General features: G+C 30.6%; 1 protein-coding gene across 2 annotated transcripts in view; it reads left to right on the forward strand.

Annotated features, from left to right (window-relative positions):
- The window catches only part of LOC104897817 (transcription factor bHLH18), a 54,520-nt gene that overhangs the window by 30,845 nt on the left and 2,609 nt on the right, over window positions 1-21,066 (forward strand). Inside the window, exons 1-2 of one of the 2 annotated variants that reach the window (XM_048647271.2) lie at window positions 12,733-12,934; window positions 19,494-19,958. In XM_048647271.2, coding sequence (XP_048503228.1) covers window positions 12,911-12,934; window positions 19,494-19,958 — 489 coding nt within the window. In that variant the 5' untranslated portion in view covers window positions 12,733-12,910. Of the gene's footprint in view, window positions 1-12,732; window positions 12,935-19,493; window positions 19,959-21,066 lie in introns of those variants that run through there. The other variant, XM_010684764.3, reaches the window with a different exon arrangement.

Below are 21,066 nucleotides of genomic sequence, written 5' to 3' on the forward strand. Positions count from 1 at the left end.
AACTCTATATCTCACATTCATGATTTGATACTTTTGAGATTGTGATGGTGAATTAGTGGTTGGAATGACTCTTTCTGATCCCTTATTCTCGATATCCAAAGAAACTCATCTTGTCTTTTATGGGATGAACGCTTTTCTCTCGCTTCCTCAAAGCTCACTTCCCCAGTGCCTGCTCTTTAATCTTTGCGTTCTTATGATAGAATAAAATGGAACGTTGATGCTTCAATTTACCCCGTCCTATTCTAGGTAGCCTATTGGAGGAGTTCTTCCAAAAAATAGTGGACTATCTCAATGCCTATTCTCATCCCCCATATCCTCCATAGAAATCAACTGTATAGAGGTGCTTGCGATCCACCGTGCTATCTCAATTTCATTGGTAAACAACCAACTCCCACCTCATCATTGAGTCAAACTCAATTAATATCGTGTCTTGGTGCAACAGTGAAGATGGAGGTCCTTTGAATATGAATTTCCACCTTAATTTCATTCGTCAAGCTATCTAGAAGGAAGGACCTATCTATTTCAATTATCCATAAAGGCCACTCGTCCAATTTCGTGGTTGCTTCTATGGCGAAGCAAAGGCTGTCTCGAAGCTCTGAATTTATCACTTGGTTGTAACCTATTTCTATGGTTTTGACTAAGTGCAATATCCTTCTTTGTTTGTATGTAAACTTTCTGTTTGGGATTTTTTTTCTGAAATTATTGTGGACATTGCAGTTTATTTACAATAAAAGAAGAAGTTGATCAACTAAAATTTTAAAAATGACATATTCATCTATACTAAGGTATTCTTAGCCCTTATTCTTTTGGGCTGAACTGAAGTAAAACCGTGAGAAAAAAGCAATAGAACTGGACATAATTGCACTAAACTGAAATTGTGCCCAAAAGAACAGAGTAGGGTATCTAAGAAGAGAGAAAAATAAGGAGATACAAGTATTGCACTAAACTTAAAGAACAAAGCATGGTATTTTATTTGTGCTAAGTAATTTTTATTCCAAAACAAGCATTTTAACCTAAACTAGCCAAGAGGGAAATGAACCAACTAGGTTGGACCTCCTCAACCCTAGGCTAACAACACTTCAAGCCAACATACTTACAAAATCATGTTTACAGCCATAACAGATACAACTCTCAACTTCTTATAGTCCTTCCTAGATACATGTTGGTCTTTAATTGGCTAAAGGGTATCTTATTTTGGGTTACCATTATGTTCTATTTTCTTTTTGTATTTTTCAAGGCTAAATGGTAACTATTAGCTAACTGAAATTACGTTGTAGCGTCATTTGTGGAGGCTCATCACTAACTTTAGCTCGTATTTAGCTCATCGTAATTTAGCACCAAAAGACTTCTTTGGATACTTTTTAGTGAGCTAGCTATTTACCTATATATACTTCACTCCAAAATTATTGCGTCACTTGTCTTTTTTAGAAGTTTTTTTTAATTAATGCAACACTTCTAGAGATCGAAAAATGATGTACCTACACATGGGAGTACTTATACTAAACAACTTCTCTCTCTTCTTATTTTAACATAAATATTAACACAATACTCCATTTCCAACTTTCTCCTAATCTCCATACCAAAACACTTGTTGCATTAATTTTGGAGGACAAAATATATATGTGTCCATATTTGACCTTCATAATCTTATAACAGTAAACCCTTTTAGATCACATTCAATAAAGAACCATGATATTGTTGAAACTTGAAATTATAAGTTAAATATGAATATGGGACTGGATTATTTATGAAAGAGGAGGAGAAAACCAATTGGAAATGAAAGTTTTAGCTTCTAATTAATTGGATAGTTAAGATGGTTATATTTTCTCTCCTCTTCTTTAATATTTGACACCTCACAAGTCACAACACATAAGAGGCCTAACAATGCAAATATTAAACTGAACCTGTTTATTTTTTTAATACCAATATCATGCTTAATAATCAGGTGTGGCTATTAAATGATCAGTATTAATTTGCTTGCCTTATAACCAGATCTAGCCAGTAAAATACAGGAGTCATAGCCTCATAGGTACTTGCTCCCTCGTAGGCTCGTAGTCCTTGCATCCCCATTCCCCAAGATGAATCCGGATACGTTATTCTTATTCTCTTGGTGAGATCTACTCTATCTATTTTATTACGCTTATTTCTTTTTCTTTTTTGACGGAGAGATCTATCTTATGTGCTCATTAAATATAAAACAAAAGTAGGTAGACAACGAACGTGTCTTGACTCTTGGGTGTGAATAATGCCGTCCGTTTCTGTGTCAAACCGAATCTCCGTGTCTCGAAATTGTAATAGTGGACTAGTGGTACTGGTATATATTCTTAGTATATTCATCACGTGAATAATGCACATCCACGCCAGGTAATAATAATTGCATTATGTACTCTTGTTGCAATTTATGAGAGATGATATTCTTATGAAAATGAGGAGTATACGGAGGTGATATACATAGCCAACATAGGTATGTTTTTTGAACTTATTTTTAATTTAGTTTAGTTTAGCATATTTTAGTTAAAATAAAGGTTTGTTCTCTTCGGCATAAAATAACTGAACTGAACAGAACAGAACTGATGAACTGAACTGAACTGATATGAATAGTGATATGTAAGAGTAAAAGTATTGTTAAGAGCTGAACCGAACTGAACTGATCTGATCTGAACTGAACTGATATGAACTGAACTGAATTGAACTGAACTGAACTGAACTGAAAAAAGCTGGGGAGAACAGGCCCTAAGTTAGTTCACTTCAGCCTAAATAAATACTCTCTTTGTATTTTTTTATCTTTCCTACTTTGTCTTTGCACGTTTGCCAATGCACTTATTCTACATTAAATATCTTTCATTACATGTTAGTAAAAATTATAATAATTGAATATTAATAAAGTACTCATTGAAACGAATCAAACAAGACCTCACATGACTATATTATTTCTTATATTTTGAGAAAAATATAAAAGATTCTCTTTAATTGTGAATTGTGTCAAGATTCTAAGTGAGAAAGATAAAAAAATATAGAGAGAGTACCATTTAATTCAGTCTTGTCAAATTTTGTAATTATTATTTTTGTTTTGAATATTACTATTAATATTGTCAAAATTAATAATATTTTAATTATAATAACGATGAATTATTTTTGTTTTTGTTGATTTTCATTATTTATTATTATTTATTTATTATTTATGAATATTATTATTTATTATTTTAATATTATTATCATTAGTATTATCATTTATTTATTATTATCATTATTATTATTTATTTATTATTATTTCTACTATTATTATTATTATCATTTATTATTTATCATTTATTATATCTATTATTTATTATATCTATTTTTTATTATTTATTATTTATCATTTATTATTTATTATTTATTATTTATTTTTATTATTTATTATTTATTATTTATTATTTATTATTTATTATTTATTATTTATTATTTATTATTTATTATTTATTATTTATTATTTATTATTTATTATTTATTATTTATTATTATTTATTTATTATTTATTATTTATTATTTATTATTTATTATTTATTATTTATTATTTATTATTTATTATTTATTATTTATTATTTATTATTTATTATTTATTATTTATTATTTATTATTTATTATTTATTATTTATTATTTATTATTTATTATTTATTATTTATTATTTATTATTTATTATTTATTATTTATTATTTATTATTTATTATTTATTATTTATTATTTATTATTTATTATTTATTTTTTATTATTTATTATTTATTATTTATTATTTATTATTTATTATTTATTATTTATTATTTATTATTTATTATTTATTATTTATTATTTATTATTTATTATTTATTTTTTATTATTTATTATTTATTATTTATTATTTATTATTTATTATTTATTATTTATTATTTATTATTTATTATTTATTATTTATTATTTATTATTTATTATTTATTATTTATTATTTATTATTTATTATTTATTATTTATTATTTATTATTTATATTTATTATTTTTATTTATTATTTATTATTTATTATTTATTATTTATTATTATTATTTATTATTTATTATTTATTATTTATTATTTATTATTTATTATTTATTATTTATTATTTATTATTTATTATTTATTATTTATTATTTATTATTTATTATTTATTATTTATTATTTACTATTTATTATTTACTATTAATTATTTATTATTCTAAAATAATAGATAATAATAAGTATTGACAATATTATGTTAATATTTATTTATTATTATTAATTATTATAATAGAAAGTAGAGTTTGTCTTGTAAGAGACCGCCTACTTTTAAATTAAAATTAGGCAATGGTAATCCCAATATTGAAAATAGAATTAGCCCAAGACTAGGTTAATTTCTTTTGGTGACTAGTTTAATTCATTTAGTTCATAGGTCAACTTTTATATTAAAATTAGTTTGTCTCTTTTAATAATTTTTGCAGAAAGTATTAATAATATTATGTTAATATAGTTCAATTTAACACAATTCAATTCAGATCAGCTCAATTCAGCTCAGTTCAGTTCAGTTCAGTTCAGTTCAGTTCAACGCAGTTCAGTTTAGTTCAACCAAAATAAATTCAAAAAAACAGGGCCATACACTCTCCTCCCCTTAGAATTTGTCCTATTTCCACTTTGTGGTGCATGAGGTAGGAGATAAAGTACGGTGATTACGAGGATAATGCGAGTATGCAACTTAAATATACACAAAATGAGATTTTTTTAGAGACAAACTAAAAAGGAAATTGAAGCAATCTTTAATAAGAGACATACTTTTATGTTACGATAAAAAGAATACATATGCAACAACTTTTTAAAATCAGTTGACATATATTTCAAATTGAATATGCTTGTCTTTGTTTTTTTTTTTGAAATCAAGAAAATGTACATTAATTTAAAAAAGGAAGTACAGTCTATGCTAATACAACAGACATACAACAAGCAAACAAAACGAAAGGAGCTGTATTTGCTCTTACAGACACTATGAAACAAAACCAAGCTATTACAAGTCCTGTTCAATGTAAACTTGAAGGAGGGGTTGGGGGTCTTGAAGAAGACCCGATATGAGAGGGAGCATGTTGAAAGACAAAACCGAGACGATATGCCGAAAAGGAGTGCCGCAACTCATCTAGTACACGTAGATGCCTTCTAGACGATAAATCCCAAGACCTTTGAATGAAAACAGCTTCCTGGGATTCAACTGATTGAAGTAACAACGAAGTCACGTCCTTTGGTGACTTCTGACCCTTCTGAGAGGGTTTCCAGAGTTTAGTCTCACGAGACTGAAACTCAAAATGCGTGGAGGTCGTAGCTTTCCCCAAGATAAATTGGGGAGCCTCCCACAAGATGCATTTTTGAACTGTGATGACTTTGAAAGATATCACATGAACTGAGGACGAATTTCAATGAAGAAATGCAACCAAAATACGGATCCTAAGATCCAACCTGGCAATCTCTAAGCCAACAGATCGAACCACAACACTTGTAATACAACAAAATCCTCTCATCAACCCCAAAACTGGAACCGTCACAGATGCGTAATTGAAACAGGAATTGAATAAACCTAATCTACAACTAAAGGAGATAATGTAAACTAAACAAACTAACAAACTCATAAACCACGCCTGCAAAGACATCATCAGACCTACAGAAACTCCACGTCGACTTAATTTGCACTTCACGTACCTAACAAATGCTTCCATGACAACCTAACCAAACAGACAACAACAAACACAAGGGGGGACGGGGTAGGGGATACTACGACTAATTGCGCTCCAAAACAGGGGGATAGGGGAGGGGAAACTAAGAACTAACTAACGGGACACTAGAACAGGGGAACGGGGGAGGGGATACTAGGACCTAACACGCGATGAAACTCGACAACCGGGGAACGTGGAAGGGAAGCCCAAACCGAGAAACCACCTAAAACTAAACCAAGGGAACGGGGAGGGGAGGACTGGACGACAGGGAGCAAGGGAGGGGGTGAAGCACCGTCGAATGAAACCTAGGAAAAGGACGACAAACATGGAAGGAAGACGAACAAGGATGGGGGATAAGACACGACAAACGCCGGCTAGGCTAGACCACTACGCCACCACCGGAGAAACCAGAGGACGAACACAAAACTTCAAGTAAGACCGCTTCAAAAACCACGGAACTAGAGTTAGCAGAAAAAGGAAAAAAAAGGGGGGAGGGGCTCGACGGCCACGTGCCAAAGCGGCGTAGGCGGTCGTCAAGCCCTTGATGGGTTACCGCGCCGCTAGGGTTTTGCTAGGTTGAGGGGCTTGAGAGAAAAACGATTAGGGGTTTTTTTTGTCCAAGGTGAACGATAGTTATAATAGAAGTTTTTATGCTTGCCTTTGCTTTGGAACGAAAAACAGACAAATAAGTTTGATAAAAAGATGCACTTTTCTCTAGAAAAATTCACATAATAAAATAAGTTGCAACTTATTAGGTAACATACAACACATTAAATTCAAAAGATATATAAAAGAAAAACAATTTCAGATGTCGGATGAGAAGGATATTTTACATATATTATTACTAGATGTGCGTACATTTTAGCAAGTGCGTGCATAACTTTTAATGAAATTCAATTTGCATCTTTTTCGCAATAAAAATTTACTCAGTTCGTCCTTAATAAATTTCTCATTTCTAATTTGCGATTATTTATTGGTAAAAAAATTCTAAAAAAATCCAATATATAAGAAAAACATATTAATGTGGGGTATGTTTGATTCGTCTCATTGTGTATATTAGAAAAACCAAACTTTTACAATTTTTACTTATATGTAATTAAAGATAATAATGATGCAAAACGTGCATTGACAAATATGCATGGGAGAAATGGAATATATATGGGGGGACAGAGGGTGTAGATGAGAATAGTATTTTTTTTCGCAAGATATTTGAAAGTAGTTTTATACTCCCTTTGTTTCATTTTAATTGTTACACTTTGATAATTTACACGATTCACAAATTTTACTTTGACCATCATTTGTGATTTATACGCAGATGAAAATATAGTCATGTGGGATCTTGTTAGATTTATCATAACATGTATTTTATTAATATGTATTTTTTTTATAATTTTTACAAATACAAAACTAAAGATACATGTGCTCAAAGTTTTGTATTGGCATGCGTGAAAAGTGTAAGTGTGTAGATTAAAATGAAACGGAGGGAGTATAAAATTCTTGTCAACTTTTAGGTGGTCTTATTATATAAATATTTAAGTGACGGTTGTTTATGCAAAGTGATTTTTTGTTAATAATCCTAATTTTTAGGAATAATATTGTCAAAGACCATCTTATAAAACATGAAATTTTTGACAAACCACTTTCTATATATATATTTTTTTTTTGAAAAGAAACTTTTTTTTTCCGTGAACAAACCTTACACCCAATTCTGGTAATTGACCAAAGGTTATGGCAATAATTTCCGACCATTGATCCAAGGTTCAGACATTCACCATGCTTATGTGCATAGCATATGATTTTTTAAACCCAATAAAATTCATGACATGGTCAGTGATTAAACTTTGGGTCAATGATCGGAATATTGGATATGGTTTGTTCTTGTAAAAATGGTTTTGTTTTCATAAAAAAATTATATAATATGATTTCTTACAAATTTCATGTTTTATAAGGTGATTTTGAAAAGAAAATAATTATAATATCTTGTCATTCTGGTACATGCATTTAGTCATTTAGATCTCTCGGGTCTTACCTCTTTCACCAAGAACAAGAAGTCAGGCTCAAGTTGCCATAGATTACCATTCGTATTATCATTGATTTTGGGACTAACTTTTTTCTAACCTTTTGTAGACAAAAATTTGTAAGTGAAGGACTCAAGGATAAGGTAACTCTAATTTGACTCTATAACATTACAGATGCCCAAAAAGGGTACAGGTTTGCCGTATGCGTGTTTTTGATGTCGTTCTTTTTTGTGTGAAACCAGATCTCCGTATATGGTATATTATATACTTATTACAAAAGTGAACAATGCGACGTTATTCACGTGAATAATGCACACTGAAGCAGGTAAGTATAGCATTACTGGCTACTACTACAACTTAGACAAAGCCATCTCGTATAATTTAGGGGTCATGTACTAAATTAAAAATGAGGCCTCAATCGGTAAATAAAGACGACCTTGTATAACTATTATAAATTAAAATTTTATACAACTAATAAAATTTGTTCTTTTTTCAAACAATTTTTTTTGATAAAAATATAAGTGACTATAAAGCACAAATCAAACCAGCTGAATACAACCTAGCCAGTCATACTAACAACAGTACACCAAAAAACCAACAAACAACTCAATTACGGGCCTATTCTCCCCAACTTATTTTCTGTTCAGTTCAGTTCATTCATTTAATTCTCTGATAATAAAACAATGATAATTATTATTATTACTACTATTATTATTACTATTATAAATACTAATATCATGATTACAATTATTATTATAATATTACTCCTATTTCTATTGCTTTTAATATTATTTTTAATAAAAATAAAAATCAAAAAAGAATATTATTATTTTAATATTGCTAATTATTATTTTGCCAATACTTTTTTTCTATATGATTCGGCTAATTATATTGAAATGATAATTCAAGCCTAAAAAGTACACATTTCAATATTATTTGTCATTGTTCAAAGTACAAACTTTTTAATTAATGGATGACAACACTAATACTATTAATAATAACAACAATAATACTTGTCATTGTTGAAATGAAAAAAAAAATACACGTTTTGATAGTTGAATTACTAGGCAAAATAATAATACTATTGAACATTAACTAGTTTTCATAATCGGCTAATTCTTCATCTTCTTCTTGTCCAAAGATTTGCTCCATTACCTCGGGATTATTCTTCATTGATTCTCATATTTCTTCAGTTATTTGTTGTCGTACACTATCCATAGCTATTTTTCTGTTATCATCGTACATATTATGATCAACTCTTTGTTCCATGACTTTGATTTAGTGTGTGAAAGAAATTCCTAGATCATGTAAACGAATAAAATGGTGTAAGGTAAAACAAGCTACAATAATTTTCAACTGATTAGTTCCGTCCATTTGCGGCATCGATTTTAGAACCTTCCACCTATTTTGGAGAACCGCAAAAACCCTCTCAATTACATTTCGACAAGAAGAATGTCGGTAATTGAATTGCTCACACATTCCCCGTAGTGGAGTTCCTCTTCTGAAGTCAGGTAAATAGTACCTCAACCCAGGTATTAGATATGGACTCAAGTACTCGAGTGTATTAGGATATGTTACATCAACTACATAGTATTTCCCTGTACAACAATCATAATGTTAGTTTGTTAAAGTAATTTAGTATTATTATTTAATAATTTATTAAAATAATTTATTATTGTTAATAAATCATTATTATGATATTATTATTAATTAAATAATATTATATTATATTATATTATTATAACTACTATTAGTTATAATTTAATTTAATTCAGTTCAGTTTAGTTCAGTTTAGTTGCAATCAGTTCAGTTGTTTTATGTCGAAGAGAACATGCCCTACAACTCATCCTATACATTGCTTCTAAATTACTAAACCAATTTTTCAAACAAAATTTGCGACTAAGAAAAGTAAAAGGAAAAAAAGTGATTAGTGAACCTGGACAATGATATATTAGGCTTTCAATTAACCGCTTTCCTTTCCAATGTGGTAGTGATTAGTGAACCTGATTATAGATAAAATTCAAAATTTTCAATTTGATAAATGAATAATTCAAACCCCAAGAAATAACCTGAAAATAATAACCCAGAATTTCAGATTATCAAATTTAAAAACAACACAATAATAAAATATTCAGACTTAAGAAATTACCTTCAAAATTAGGAGAAGCCAAAAATATACAATATTAGCCAATTTCATAGTTGTTGTAGATGTGAATGTGAGGGTTGTTTGAAGAAGATGGTTGCTCATGGTTGGATAATTGGAATAACTTCTTATTTATCGTCTGAAAATCAAAGATAAGGAATATCAAACATCAACTAAACTCACACTATACAAAGGATTTTTTTTTACTCTTTGGCATTTGGGGATTAGGATGTTGGAACAAACCTGAATTTAGATTTGCCGGCTTGAAAGTGCAAGGGATGGAGCCATTAATGGTGTTTTGAAGGAGGAGCCATTAATGGGTTGGAGAATTGAAAGAACAGAAGAGATGGAGTAAATGGGGGAATGGGAGTGTGTGAAGTACGTTTCTATAACTCAATTTGACGCGTCATTCTGATTCATGAATTAGATTTTTTTTTTTGGGCGATCAATCGAAAAAATTGGACCCTTATATTTTTGGGGACCCTGTGTAGTTGCTCACCCTGCACAAGGCCTTAGCCGAGCCTGAACTTAGACAAAGGAGTATTCCAGTGGAAAAAAAAGAACATATAATTCATAAGGAGTAGGTCAAATTGTCCACCCTAAAAAAAAATAGAAATTATGAATATCAAATTTGTTATTTTGTTGTTGTAGAGTCTATGGAAAAAACAAAATAATGAATTTTTCGTCTTATTTCAGGATAATATAATCTTTACTCTTTGTTTTCAATGGCTCTTTTCCTCTTGAAGGAATGACAATGTCGCAATAATATTGATTTCTTCCAGTAACCTGCCTCACTTTTGTGATATGATCTTCAAGGACCTATTCCTTCCCCTTGCCATAACATCTTGGTTAAGTCGACCCTATCCCAACTTCTAAGGGACTTATATATTTGAACCCATTAATTTTTTTTATTTTATTATTGAAGCATATATGCCATCTTTCGCTCACGCTTCTCTGTTTCTCCTCCTCCTTCTTGATTTATGCGCCTAAAGAAATGTTACAATATTAAAGATACATATGTAGTCTTCTTGTGTTCATTCAAACAGGCAGTACTCCATGTATAAATGTTTTTCTCAAAAATCGGTATCTTTTAGCGTTCTTTAAAAATGTTCCTCTTTGGCTTCTATAAGTAATGACAACGTACAAGAAAATTATAATTATTGCTTACTTGATTTTATTTATTGATGAGATATTTGATCTTTTTTTAATTTCTTTGTATAGTAGGTTGACCCATCATCTCTCTTTTACTTTTACTTCGGTTATGTTTAGTTCACCTGAAATTTTCTGTTATAAACTTATCTAATCTGATCTGATCTGAACTTATTTTTTCTGATCTGATCTGATCTGATCTGATCTGATCTGATCTGAACTGATATGATCTGATCTGAACTGATTACAAGATCTTATCTTTTAGATTTTTCTCAATATATAAGAAAAAATATAGTCATGTGGGGTCTTGTTTGATTCGTCTCAATGAGTACTTTATTTATATTCAATTATTATAATTTTTACTAATATGTAATGAAAGATATTTAATAGTACTAATGATTTTTAAATATAAGCATGATCTGAACTGATCTCATATGATCTAATCTGAACTTATTTTTTATAATCTGATCTGATCTGATCTGATTAGATCTGAAATAAGCAAAAATAAGGTGAACTGAACATAGCCTTATTTTTCGAGAACTTTAACGTTTTGCGATTTTTTCCCATAATCCATGTGTGAAAACAAATATTCCAATTAAAAAAATAATAATAAAGGTAGGGCTGACAATGAGTTGAGACAGCTCGCGAGCTACTCGAACTCGGCTCGGTCAAAGCTCGACTCGAGTAAGCTCGAGTTGAGCTCGAACTCGACTCGACAGGTTAACGAGTCGAGTCGAGCAACTCAATACTCGGCTCGAGAAATTCGTGAGATACTCGATAAAATTTTATATATATATACTTTTAAATTTTTTTGAAATTTTAACTTAATTTTTTTCTATAAAAAATACAATTGTACTTTTCTTTTTTAAGAAAATGAAAAAAAGTGTATAAGATGACCAAAAGGCAAAGCAAAAAATCTCTTCTATAAAAAATAGAACTATATCAAATGACCAAAAAACTTGAAACGAGTTCGAGCTGGAACCGAGTTCGAGTTCGAGCTTGAAACGAGTTCGAGTTCGAGCTCGAGCTCGAGTTTAGGTTTCGAGTTCGAGTTCGAGCTTGAAAATTTGAAATTCGCGAGTTTTCGAGTCGAGTTTGAGTATGAGTTTTCGAGTTCGAGTCGAGTTTAGTCAAACTCGAACTCGACTCGCATCATTGCCAGTCTTAAATAAAGGGAGTAATTTTCACGATTTTACTTTGTGGCTTCCAGCCTTCCATAAGGCCACAATGATTGTCCAGCTAAACAACAAACTAGTTAGGAGTAGACTATTTTATTTATCAAACAATAGAATAATAGATTCGATCCATGCCAAGCATATTATAATCAATGATCCCTTTCCCAAAAAAGACATAATTTTAGCATTGACAGAAATGAATAGTGACAGCATAGCACCCACCCACTTTTTATCTTTTTAAAGGGAATAGCAACTTAGCAAACACTCCCCCCCCCCCCCCCCCTTTGGTGTGGTCACTGTACAACCACTGAACCACCAATACTCTAGAATCAATGTCGTAACAATTCAACTACAGTACCAAATAAATTACTCGGAACAAACCTAAGTACGGCTTAATTAAAATACTAAAAGGTCCACAATCAAGAAAATAGTTGGAAAAAGCAGATGCGTGATACTACTTAATTCTCATTAACTCTCTCAAATAATTATATATATGAGGGCTCTGAAACAGAAAGTTGGCAATTATTAGCACCACATGTACGTCCACACCAATACTACTCAATTTTCATCAACTCTCTCAAATACTTTTACGACTGTCTTCGTCCTTGTCTTAGTCCCCATTCTTTTGGGCTGTTTGTAGATTCTATTTTTGAGCAGACATCACAAGTTGACAGAAGAAAGAAAGATTTAACATTTAACGACAATGGAAGCATGGCGAGCTGAACTGGTAAGAACTCTACTGCTATCAATGTTTCTAGCTAGAATAATATGGAACTATATTGAGTTTTCTGTCAACAATGATAAGGGACTGGGAAAAACGTACAAGACGCATAAGGCTAATAATAGAGTATTAAACTATTTCTAGAACTCCAACCATCCCCTTAAGTTTTTGGTATCAAAGAGTCAGCGTGACAAAAAGGTCACGGGTTCGAATCTCATCCACCCTTTCTTTCTCAGTGGAATATTTAGCGCCAGGTATGAGAGAGACCTGTACTGCATCCACACTTCAAGCCCAACGGGCTCTTGCATGAAGAGGCGTGATAGAGTATCAAACTATTTTTGGGACTCCAACTACTAGCAGGCCCGTCTCGAATTATATAGAGGCCCTGTGCGATCTCGTATTTGAAAAATTCAATAATGTAATAGGTCTTCCATACTTCACATCATCATATTATGAAAAAAAGTAGTACAAATAAGTAGATAAACTTTTTCTTTTTACTACTTGAACTTTCTCTATTTTGAGGCCCACACAATTAAGGAGCCTTGTTCCATGGAACATGTTGAACATGCTAAAAGCCGCCCCTGACCACTAGCTTAAGCTTTTGGTTAAGTTGGTCCTTTGACAAATAATACTCACACAAAAGCGGAAGAGTGAAGATCACAAACATTATTACTAGTAGTTAGTTATACACTTTAGTCTTTTACCATAGACATCTTCTTAGACCTGCTATCATCTCTCCCATAAACTTGGGTAAGTGCCTAAGTGAAGAGCTATTAGCTAAGCGTTCTTTAGATGAACCTCCTGTTTAAAAGCGATTGCAGCACTTTGCCTCTAATATTATTTACATATCTTATTGTCACCATATTTTTAAAGAAAATTATATTGTTATTTTATTTATTGCAACAATGTGACCTTTATACTATTTATATATTAACCATGAATGCGTAAACGAAGATTTTTCAACTAACATAAAATATATTTTAGTCAATACTACCCCTAATTATAATTATTAATTCTACGTAGCTTTCCGCATAATTAAGGAAAATTTAAAAAGTATGGAGATGGAGAAATATAATATGATAGAGAGAGAGCAAAAGTAAGAGACATTGAGAGAAAAATAATGATAGAGACGGAGCAAAAACACAAGAGATAATACAAAACAATAGTTAGAACGTATTTAACAAACAATTTTATTTTTATTTTCGGTAAAGCAAACTGCTACTAAAAGTAGCGGTTAAATTATGTTAAGTCGTTACTGTAGGTAGCGATTTACGAGGTAAAACTGCTACTTGGTGTAGCGGTTTATACCGTAAGTCGCCACTGAGGGAAAAAAAAAGTGCGCACAAAGTGCATTTTCTCCTTTTCTCTTGCGTTGGTTATATTCTATTATGAACCGCTACTTTATGTAGTGGTTTAAATGCATGCCTTATACCTTGTCTTAGAAACACAATATAACCGTTATTGGAAGTGACGGTCAACTTCGGTGAAATATTATTGGTATTAATCACTACTTAGAATAACAGTTTTATTAATAAAAAAAATCTAGAGTGTTGTCCCACGTATACGATATTCATGGAATTAATTTAAAATTCAACATATATGAGAAATTAATATTACCTTTGACTTTATTCAAAAAAAGTTTCAAAATTATCTCAATTGATATTTACCAAATAGTTTTTGGTTGTATATACATTTTACACTTTCCCTAATCGGAAGGGTCGACCAAGCCATGTAGAAGTAAACATTAGGAAGACTATCTATATACCAACCTACTTTTTCAGGTGTTTGGATCGTCTAGAGTTGTAAAATAACTGTACAAGGTAGAGTTTGAGCAATATCAACCATTGAATGAAAAATCAATGGTTCATATATTCTCTTTCCAAAATCACTCCGGTTAGATCTTATTAAAATCCACCTTAAATATTTCCATTCCACCAATATAAGCCTTTGGTTTAAAATGTATAGCTCAAATACAACTATACCTTGTAGAATTTCACTAAAACTTTAGAGAATCCGAGCTCATTTCTCAGTTTCCCTTTCCTCCACCTTTTCTCACCACTTTCCTAGTTGTGTGTGCCAACAACCTACTTGGTCGCAAGTAAAAAGTCAGAGATGTATTAGAGCAACTCCAATGGTTGGGGTGAAGGACTTGCTAGCAATTGAAAAAAATATGGAGCAACTAGCTTAAACATTGGAGTACGTTGCTGAATTTTTTTTTGCTTAACAACTTGGCTGAAGTTAGCTAATTTGCCCAAGCAAAAGATGTGGGGCCATGTTGATATTGTGGAGAGTGAGTATTGTGTCAAAAATAAAATACAAAAGATGAATGACAAGTGGAACCTACTCAAGCTAAATGGAGTTTGGCTAAACCATTGGAGGTGTTTTGGCTTAAAGTATAGTTTAGCTAGATAAATCTAGGTGGCACTTTAAGCCAAACTCTATTTTGCTTACCATTGAAGTTGCTCTTAACTATCAACTTTTTGGAAAATTTTCAAATAAAATACTAAAATATGTTAGTCATAAAATTATTAAGCATTAAAAGTCAAAACATTACAATTAATAAAAATTTGAGAAAATACTCCTCAAATAATTATCCATTGTGCTATTTTGATCAATCCTCAAATAATTTTTCTGTTTTCTTATTGAAAAACCTTACTCAGGCCACTTACTCAACTCATGCGATGTTGGTTCGTTCGCTAAAACCTCATTCTTTTGAGATTAATTTCAATTCAGTACATTTAAGTTCAGTTCAGTATAACTCATTCAATTCAAGCTCTATAATAAATTTGTTGTAATAAAAACACCATCATCATCATTATTATTAGAATTTTTTTGTGGGGAAAGACCAATTAAAATAGGATTTTTGTGGGTAAACACCATTTGAAATTTTTTTGAGAGGAAGGACTAATTAAAATACTTCCGTTGGCAACTAAACACCACCTTTTGATTTTCAAGCTAAATTATCAGCTTTTCGACGCTAACAATTTCTTTCACTCCAAAACTTCAGTTTTTTTTGTTATGTCTTATTCCCTCCTTCTTACTATTTAAAAGCCATAATTTTCCCAATTTCTCCCAATTTACCTCATTTCATTGAAGCTGAAGTTTTCATCCTCAACTTGGATAACCTCATAGCAGTTAGTACTAGTTAGAGAACTCGAAACGGATGCGCTTATTCGAGTTCATAGAGGAGAAACGGGTGAATCCAGATCGGAAATCAGGCTTGTTGTTGTTGTTGGTAAACAAAAGCGGTGAGTCTTGAGTCGATCTGAAAGGGTATCTATACCTAGCGCTGAAATGAGTTTACCACTATTCACCATTTTTTTGTTTTGGGAAAGTCTTGGTTAAAAAAAGAGAGGTAAATTTTTTGAGAAATCTGGAACATTGTGAGTGATTGAGGAGAGAGGAAGAGAGAGAGAGAGAGTTAACTGAGAAGATAGAGAAGTGGGTAAGAAGGAAAAGAAGAAAAAGAAGAAAAAGAAGAAAAAGATATGAAGATTTTAAAGAGAGAAAGAAAAAAAGATTTTGGGGGAAAACCAATTGATGCCGAAAAACAAAGAACATGAGTTGTCAAACAAAAAAAAGAAACCGAAGTTTTGGGGAGAAACTAGTTGTTAATGTCGGAAAGTTAGACAATTTGGCCTGAAAATCGTAATGTGGTGTTTAATTGCCAACGAATGTATTTTAATTGGTCCTTCCCTCCAATTCTTTTAAGTGGTGTTTCCCCACAAAAACCCTATTTTAATTGGTCCTTTTCCATAAAAAAACCCTTATTATTATTTTATGTTCAGATTAGTTCATTAAGTTCAATTCAGTTGAGTTCAAATCAATGGAATACATTTAATTTCAGTCTAGTTGAGCTCAATTTAGTTCAGGTTGAATTAACATGGCCTACCTATCTCAATTTTAAAACGGTCTCTTTATACTGACATAATATGAGACCTAATACTATCTTTTTCTCTTATCAATCAATATTTTATGTTGACTCTCTTTGTCTAAGAAAAATCTAAATTCTCATTAAGACACGTAGTTTAAGGAGATTATAAGCTATAGCGCACTTATCAAATATTTTATTAAAAAATACTTATGAGATGAGTTGGTGGGTTTTTTTATTTATCAAAAGGTGGAAAAAATTAGATAATTTTATTGATAGAGATAAAATGTGTGCTAAATAGATGTAACCATTTAATGGAACTAATATATAATTGTGGATCCATAGTAAAAAATGAAAGTGTCCACTAATTTGGGATAAAAAAAATGAAAAAATGTTTAGATTATTTTGAAAACAAAGAAAGTAAATATTTCGTAATTTGTGCTTTCTATTTTACGGCACTCCCTTGTATTTATAAACAACTTCATAAAAAACGGACGAAGTTAAAAACCTTGGATTCTAAATTTCCACAGATTATTATCGACAAATAACTGTAGGCTGTAGCAAAGCATTAAAAAGGTGCTTAATACCTGAATATATTGGAACTTGCAATTAGGGATGAAAGTTGTTCGGATAAAATCCAAAATCAATCAAATGTGATCCGAATTAGTAATTCCGATCGAATTCGAAATGTGTTCGGATTGAATTCAGATCGAGATTTATTGAAAAATTGAATATTCGGATCGTATTGGATTGAGGGTAATTAGATCCAGAAATCCAATATAACCGAATAGTAATATGCCTTATATTATGTATCTGAATTGGATTTAAGTTAATAACTGATTTTTTTATATATAAAAAAAACTACTCCATAGCCCAATTCACACGAACTTCAACCCTTCCCCTAAAACACTAACGATTACTTCTCTCATTTTTTTTTTTTAAATGTAACACATTGACTTGCACTATTCACACACGACGTTTTAACCGTACTTTTTTATATTAAAATATAAAAATAGAAATGATGATATAAAATTTTGTTGGATTTGTTTCAATGAATATTTTCGTAATTTCAACTTTTTATATCATTTACAAATACATACTAAAAGATATTAATGGTCAAAATTCTACATTGACAAGCGTGAAAGTCAAACTTTTGCACTTATTTAAAAATAGAGGTTAGTATGAACTAGGATAGATGTGAGTGATAAAACAAAACATGATGGCGGACCTCATGTTTCAAGAAAGAAGATAAAAAAAGTGAGTAAATTTTTGTTAAACGTATCAAATAGGAAAGTGAGCAATTTTTTGTGAAACAAATGGGGGAATATATGATGTTATAAGGGTGCATTATGTTCACCTAATTTTTTGTTGTCCTTTTAAAAAATTACATTAGATAAGGTATAATAATGTCTAATAAGGTCTATTAATTAAGTTTAGATGACTGAAATTTAGCAAAAATAATCAGAGATAAAGTTTGACGAATTCACGAAAAAAGATATACTAAGTTCATATAAAAATAAATAAGTTCAAATAAAGACAAGGTTTAATAAGTTTAGAGAAATTCAAATAAGTTAAAAAAACATACCCTAAGCCTTACCTTTTGATAGCCTTAGGAGGTGTTTGGTATGATTAATGGAAAAGGAATGGAAAGGATTTGAATAAGGAGGAGAAATGGAAATAATAATTGTTACCTTTAATAGTTGTTTGGTATCCTAGTGGAATGGAAACAATTGAGAAGTTTATATATTAAGGAAAGAAACGTGATTTGTTTCCACTACTTTGACAAGGGTAATAAATGGATGGATTACGAATCCATGTGGAAACGGTATTTGTTACTTAACACTCATACCAAACAATTAGAAATGAAAACACTTATTTGAATCCATTTCCTACATCAATTTTTTCTATACCAAACACCCTCTCAATGTCATTTAATCACGACAACGAGTTCACCGAAACATAAAAAATCATGACAACATATATATGATTGCACGAGTAAAAAAATCTATATATATGGAAATATAATGGAAATAATGTATGTAATAATACATTTTATACTTGATTGCACCTGTAAAAAAAACTATATTGAAAAAGTCTCAAATGACATATTCCTATATTTGTTACACTCCATTTCTTTTTTATAGTTATATTTTAACTTTTCTTGCTTGTTAATGTAAATGTTGGAACATTAATATCTTTAAATTTGCATTTGTAAAAATTACAAAAAATTGATAATCTAAAAGTATTTGACGAGATGAAACAAATATGTTGTCACACATATTTTTCCTTACCCATTATATACATTTGTGAATAGCGTAAAAGTGTTATTGTAGAACCATTAAAAAGAAAGAGAATAAATACTTTTTAATGAAAAACTTATTAGCTTTGTATAACACAACTTTGTAAGCCAACTAGAGACGCTTACTGGGTAATCAAAGACATTCTCTGTATTGGAGCTCAATTTCATAAATGTTCTATCTCCAAAATTCCAAAAGAGCAAGTTAGCCAAGCTCACCACCTAGCATATATGCATAGTATCAATCCTCCTTTGTTGTAATCTTTACTGCTTTAATTAGTGTAGATGTAGTTGTTGTCAAAAAAAAATTAAATCAAAGTAATTAACTGATCTTTATGTAATTATCATTCATAATTTTCATCGAGTAATTATCTTAATTAGTGTCTCACTTCATCCAGGATATGGAAGTAGATCCCGCAATTCCAACTATAATTTGCAACCCTTACCACCAAAATCACCAAAGTGAAACAATGGATGTATTGTTTGATGAACAACTCACTACTACACTCGATGAACATTTTCCCTATATCTCTACGGAAAGCAACACCGATATCTCTCCTCCATTGGATTTTGATTGGAATTTTATCGAAGAATTCATGTCTCCTCGTATTATTTCTAACTATGACGACAACGACAATAACAACAGCAATAATCATAACGATAATATTGTGAGCTTAGATGTCCAAGAAAAGAGAAAATTGAAGAATAAGGAAGAAACTAAGAAGCAAGAGATAAATGGTGGTACAAAGAGAAAACGACAACCAACTCAAGTTCAAGATCACATCATAGCCGAGAGAAAGCGCCGAGAAATCCTCGGTCAAATGTTTATTTCTCTTTCTACCATTGTTCCTGGTCTTAAAAAGGTATACTCCTTTTGTTTAAACTTTACCACGCCTTTCATCTTGAGATTATTATAGATTCTTTTACATGGTTCCTTCATTCAACAAACATCAATCATCATCTAGCTCGTCCTTATATTTGGCTTTATTTCATCTTATGAAAACATCCCTTACCGCCACCAAATGGATCCATTTTTTTATTAAATCACATGTATGTTTTCTACCTTTTTCTCGCACTCAAAAAGTCATATAAAAGATCCAACTTTCCACTAACTTCATCTTTTCATTGATTATCTTGTATATAAGGTAATAAGAAATGTGTTTATTATCGAACAAAAGTAGTAGGTTTTAAAGTAGTGTTCTGTTCACAACAACTCAGTAATAACTAGTATTTGGGTCCGAACGTTTCCCTGGAATGGTATTGTGTTTTAAAATTTCATATGCATTTTTTTTTCATTCCCACTAAAATATATTAAGGAAAACTCAACATTTAAAATGTACAAATAAAATAATGTAGACTCTTAAAGCATGATTAAAAGTTGTTAGAGATGGTAATTGTGTCATGTATAATAGCAAGAGGTCATGTGGGTTCAAATCTTGTTGCAAGCTAATTTTACTTTTGTTAATTGACATAAATTATGTACACATTGGACAATTCTAGTGGAGTAACAGAGGTGTCTAGTGGCGTGTATACATATTTATGCACGCCTTTTAATATATTTGTGTAGTCAGTATAGATACTACGTACATTAGTAATTTTCATCTCAAATGCTCAATAACTATTCTAATTGAAAATCTATAAAACTTCCCTCTTGCCTTTTGGATACTATTGAGAAAGTTTGTCCATAAAAAGGTTCGTATTTGGTACGGAAGGTTTTGTTTATATTTAACTTTTACCTTAGCTTATATATGAAAATTATACTACTTTTATGGTGATAGATAAAGACTAAAACTTCATGCTCTAACGACTATCTGATTTTTACTAATAGCTTCCTCTTATCGATTGTGCTAGCTTTCAAATATTTATTAGTATGTGTCATACATAAGAAAAAAAGGAATTAAACATACGTATGTGACATAATCGATTCCTGAAATTTTAATTAATTTTAGTTGTATAAATTAATTTCCATTT

This window comes from Beta vulgaris, chromosome 6 (genome assembly GCF_026745355.1).
Source record: "Beta vulgaris subsp. vulgaris cultivar EL10 chromosome 6, EL10.2, whole genome shotgun sequence".
Lineage (NCBI taxonomy): Eukaryota > Viridiplantae > Streptophyta > Magnoliopsida > Caryophyllales > Amaranthaceae > Beta > Beta vulgaris.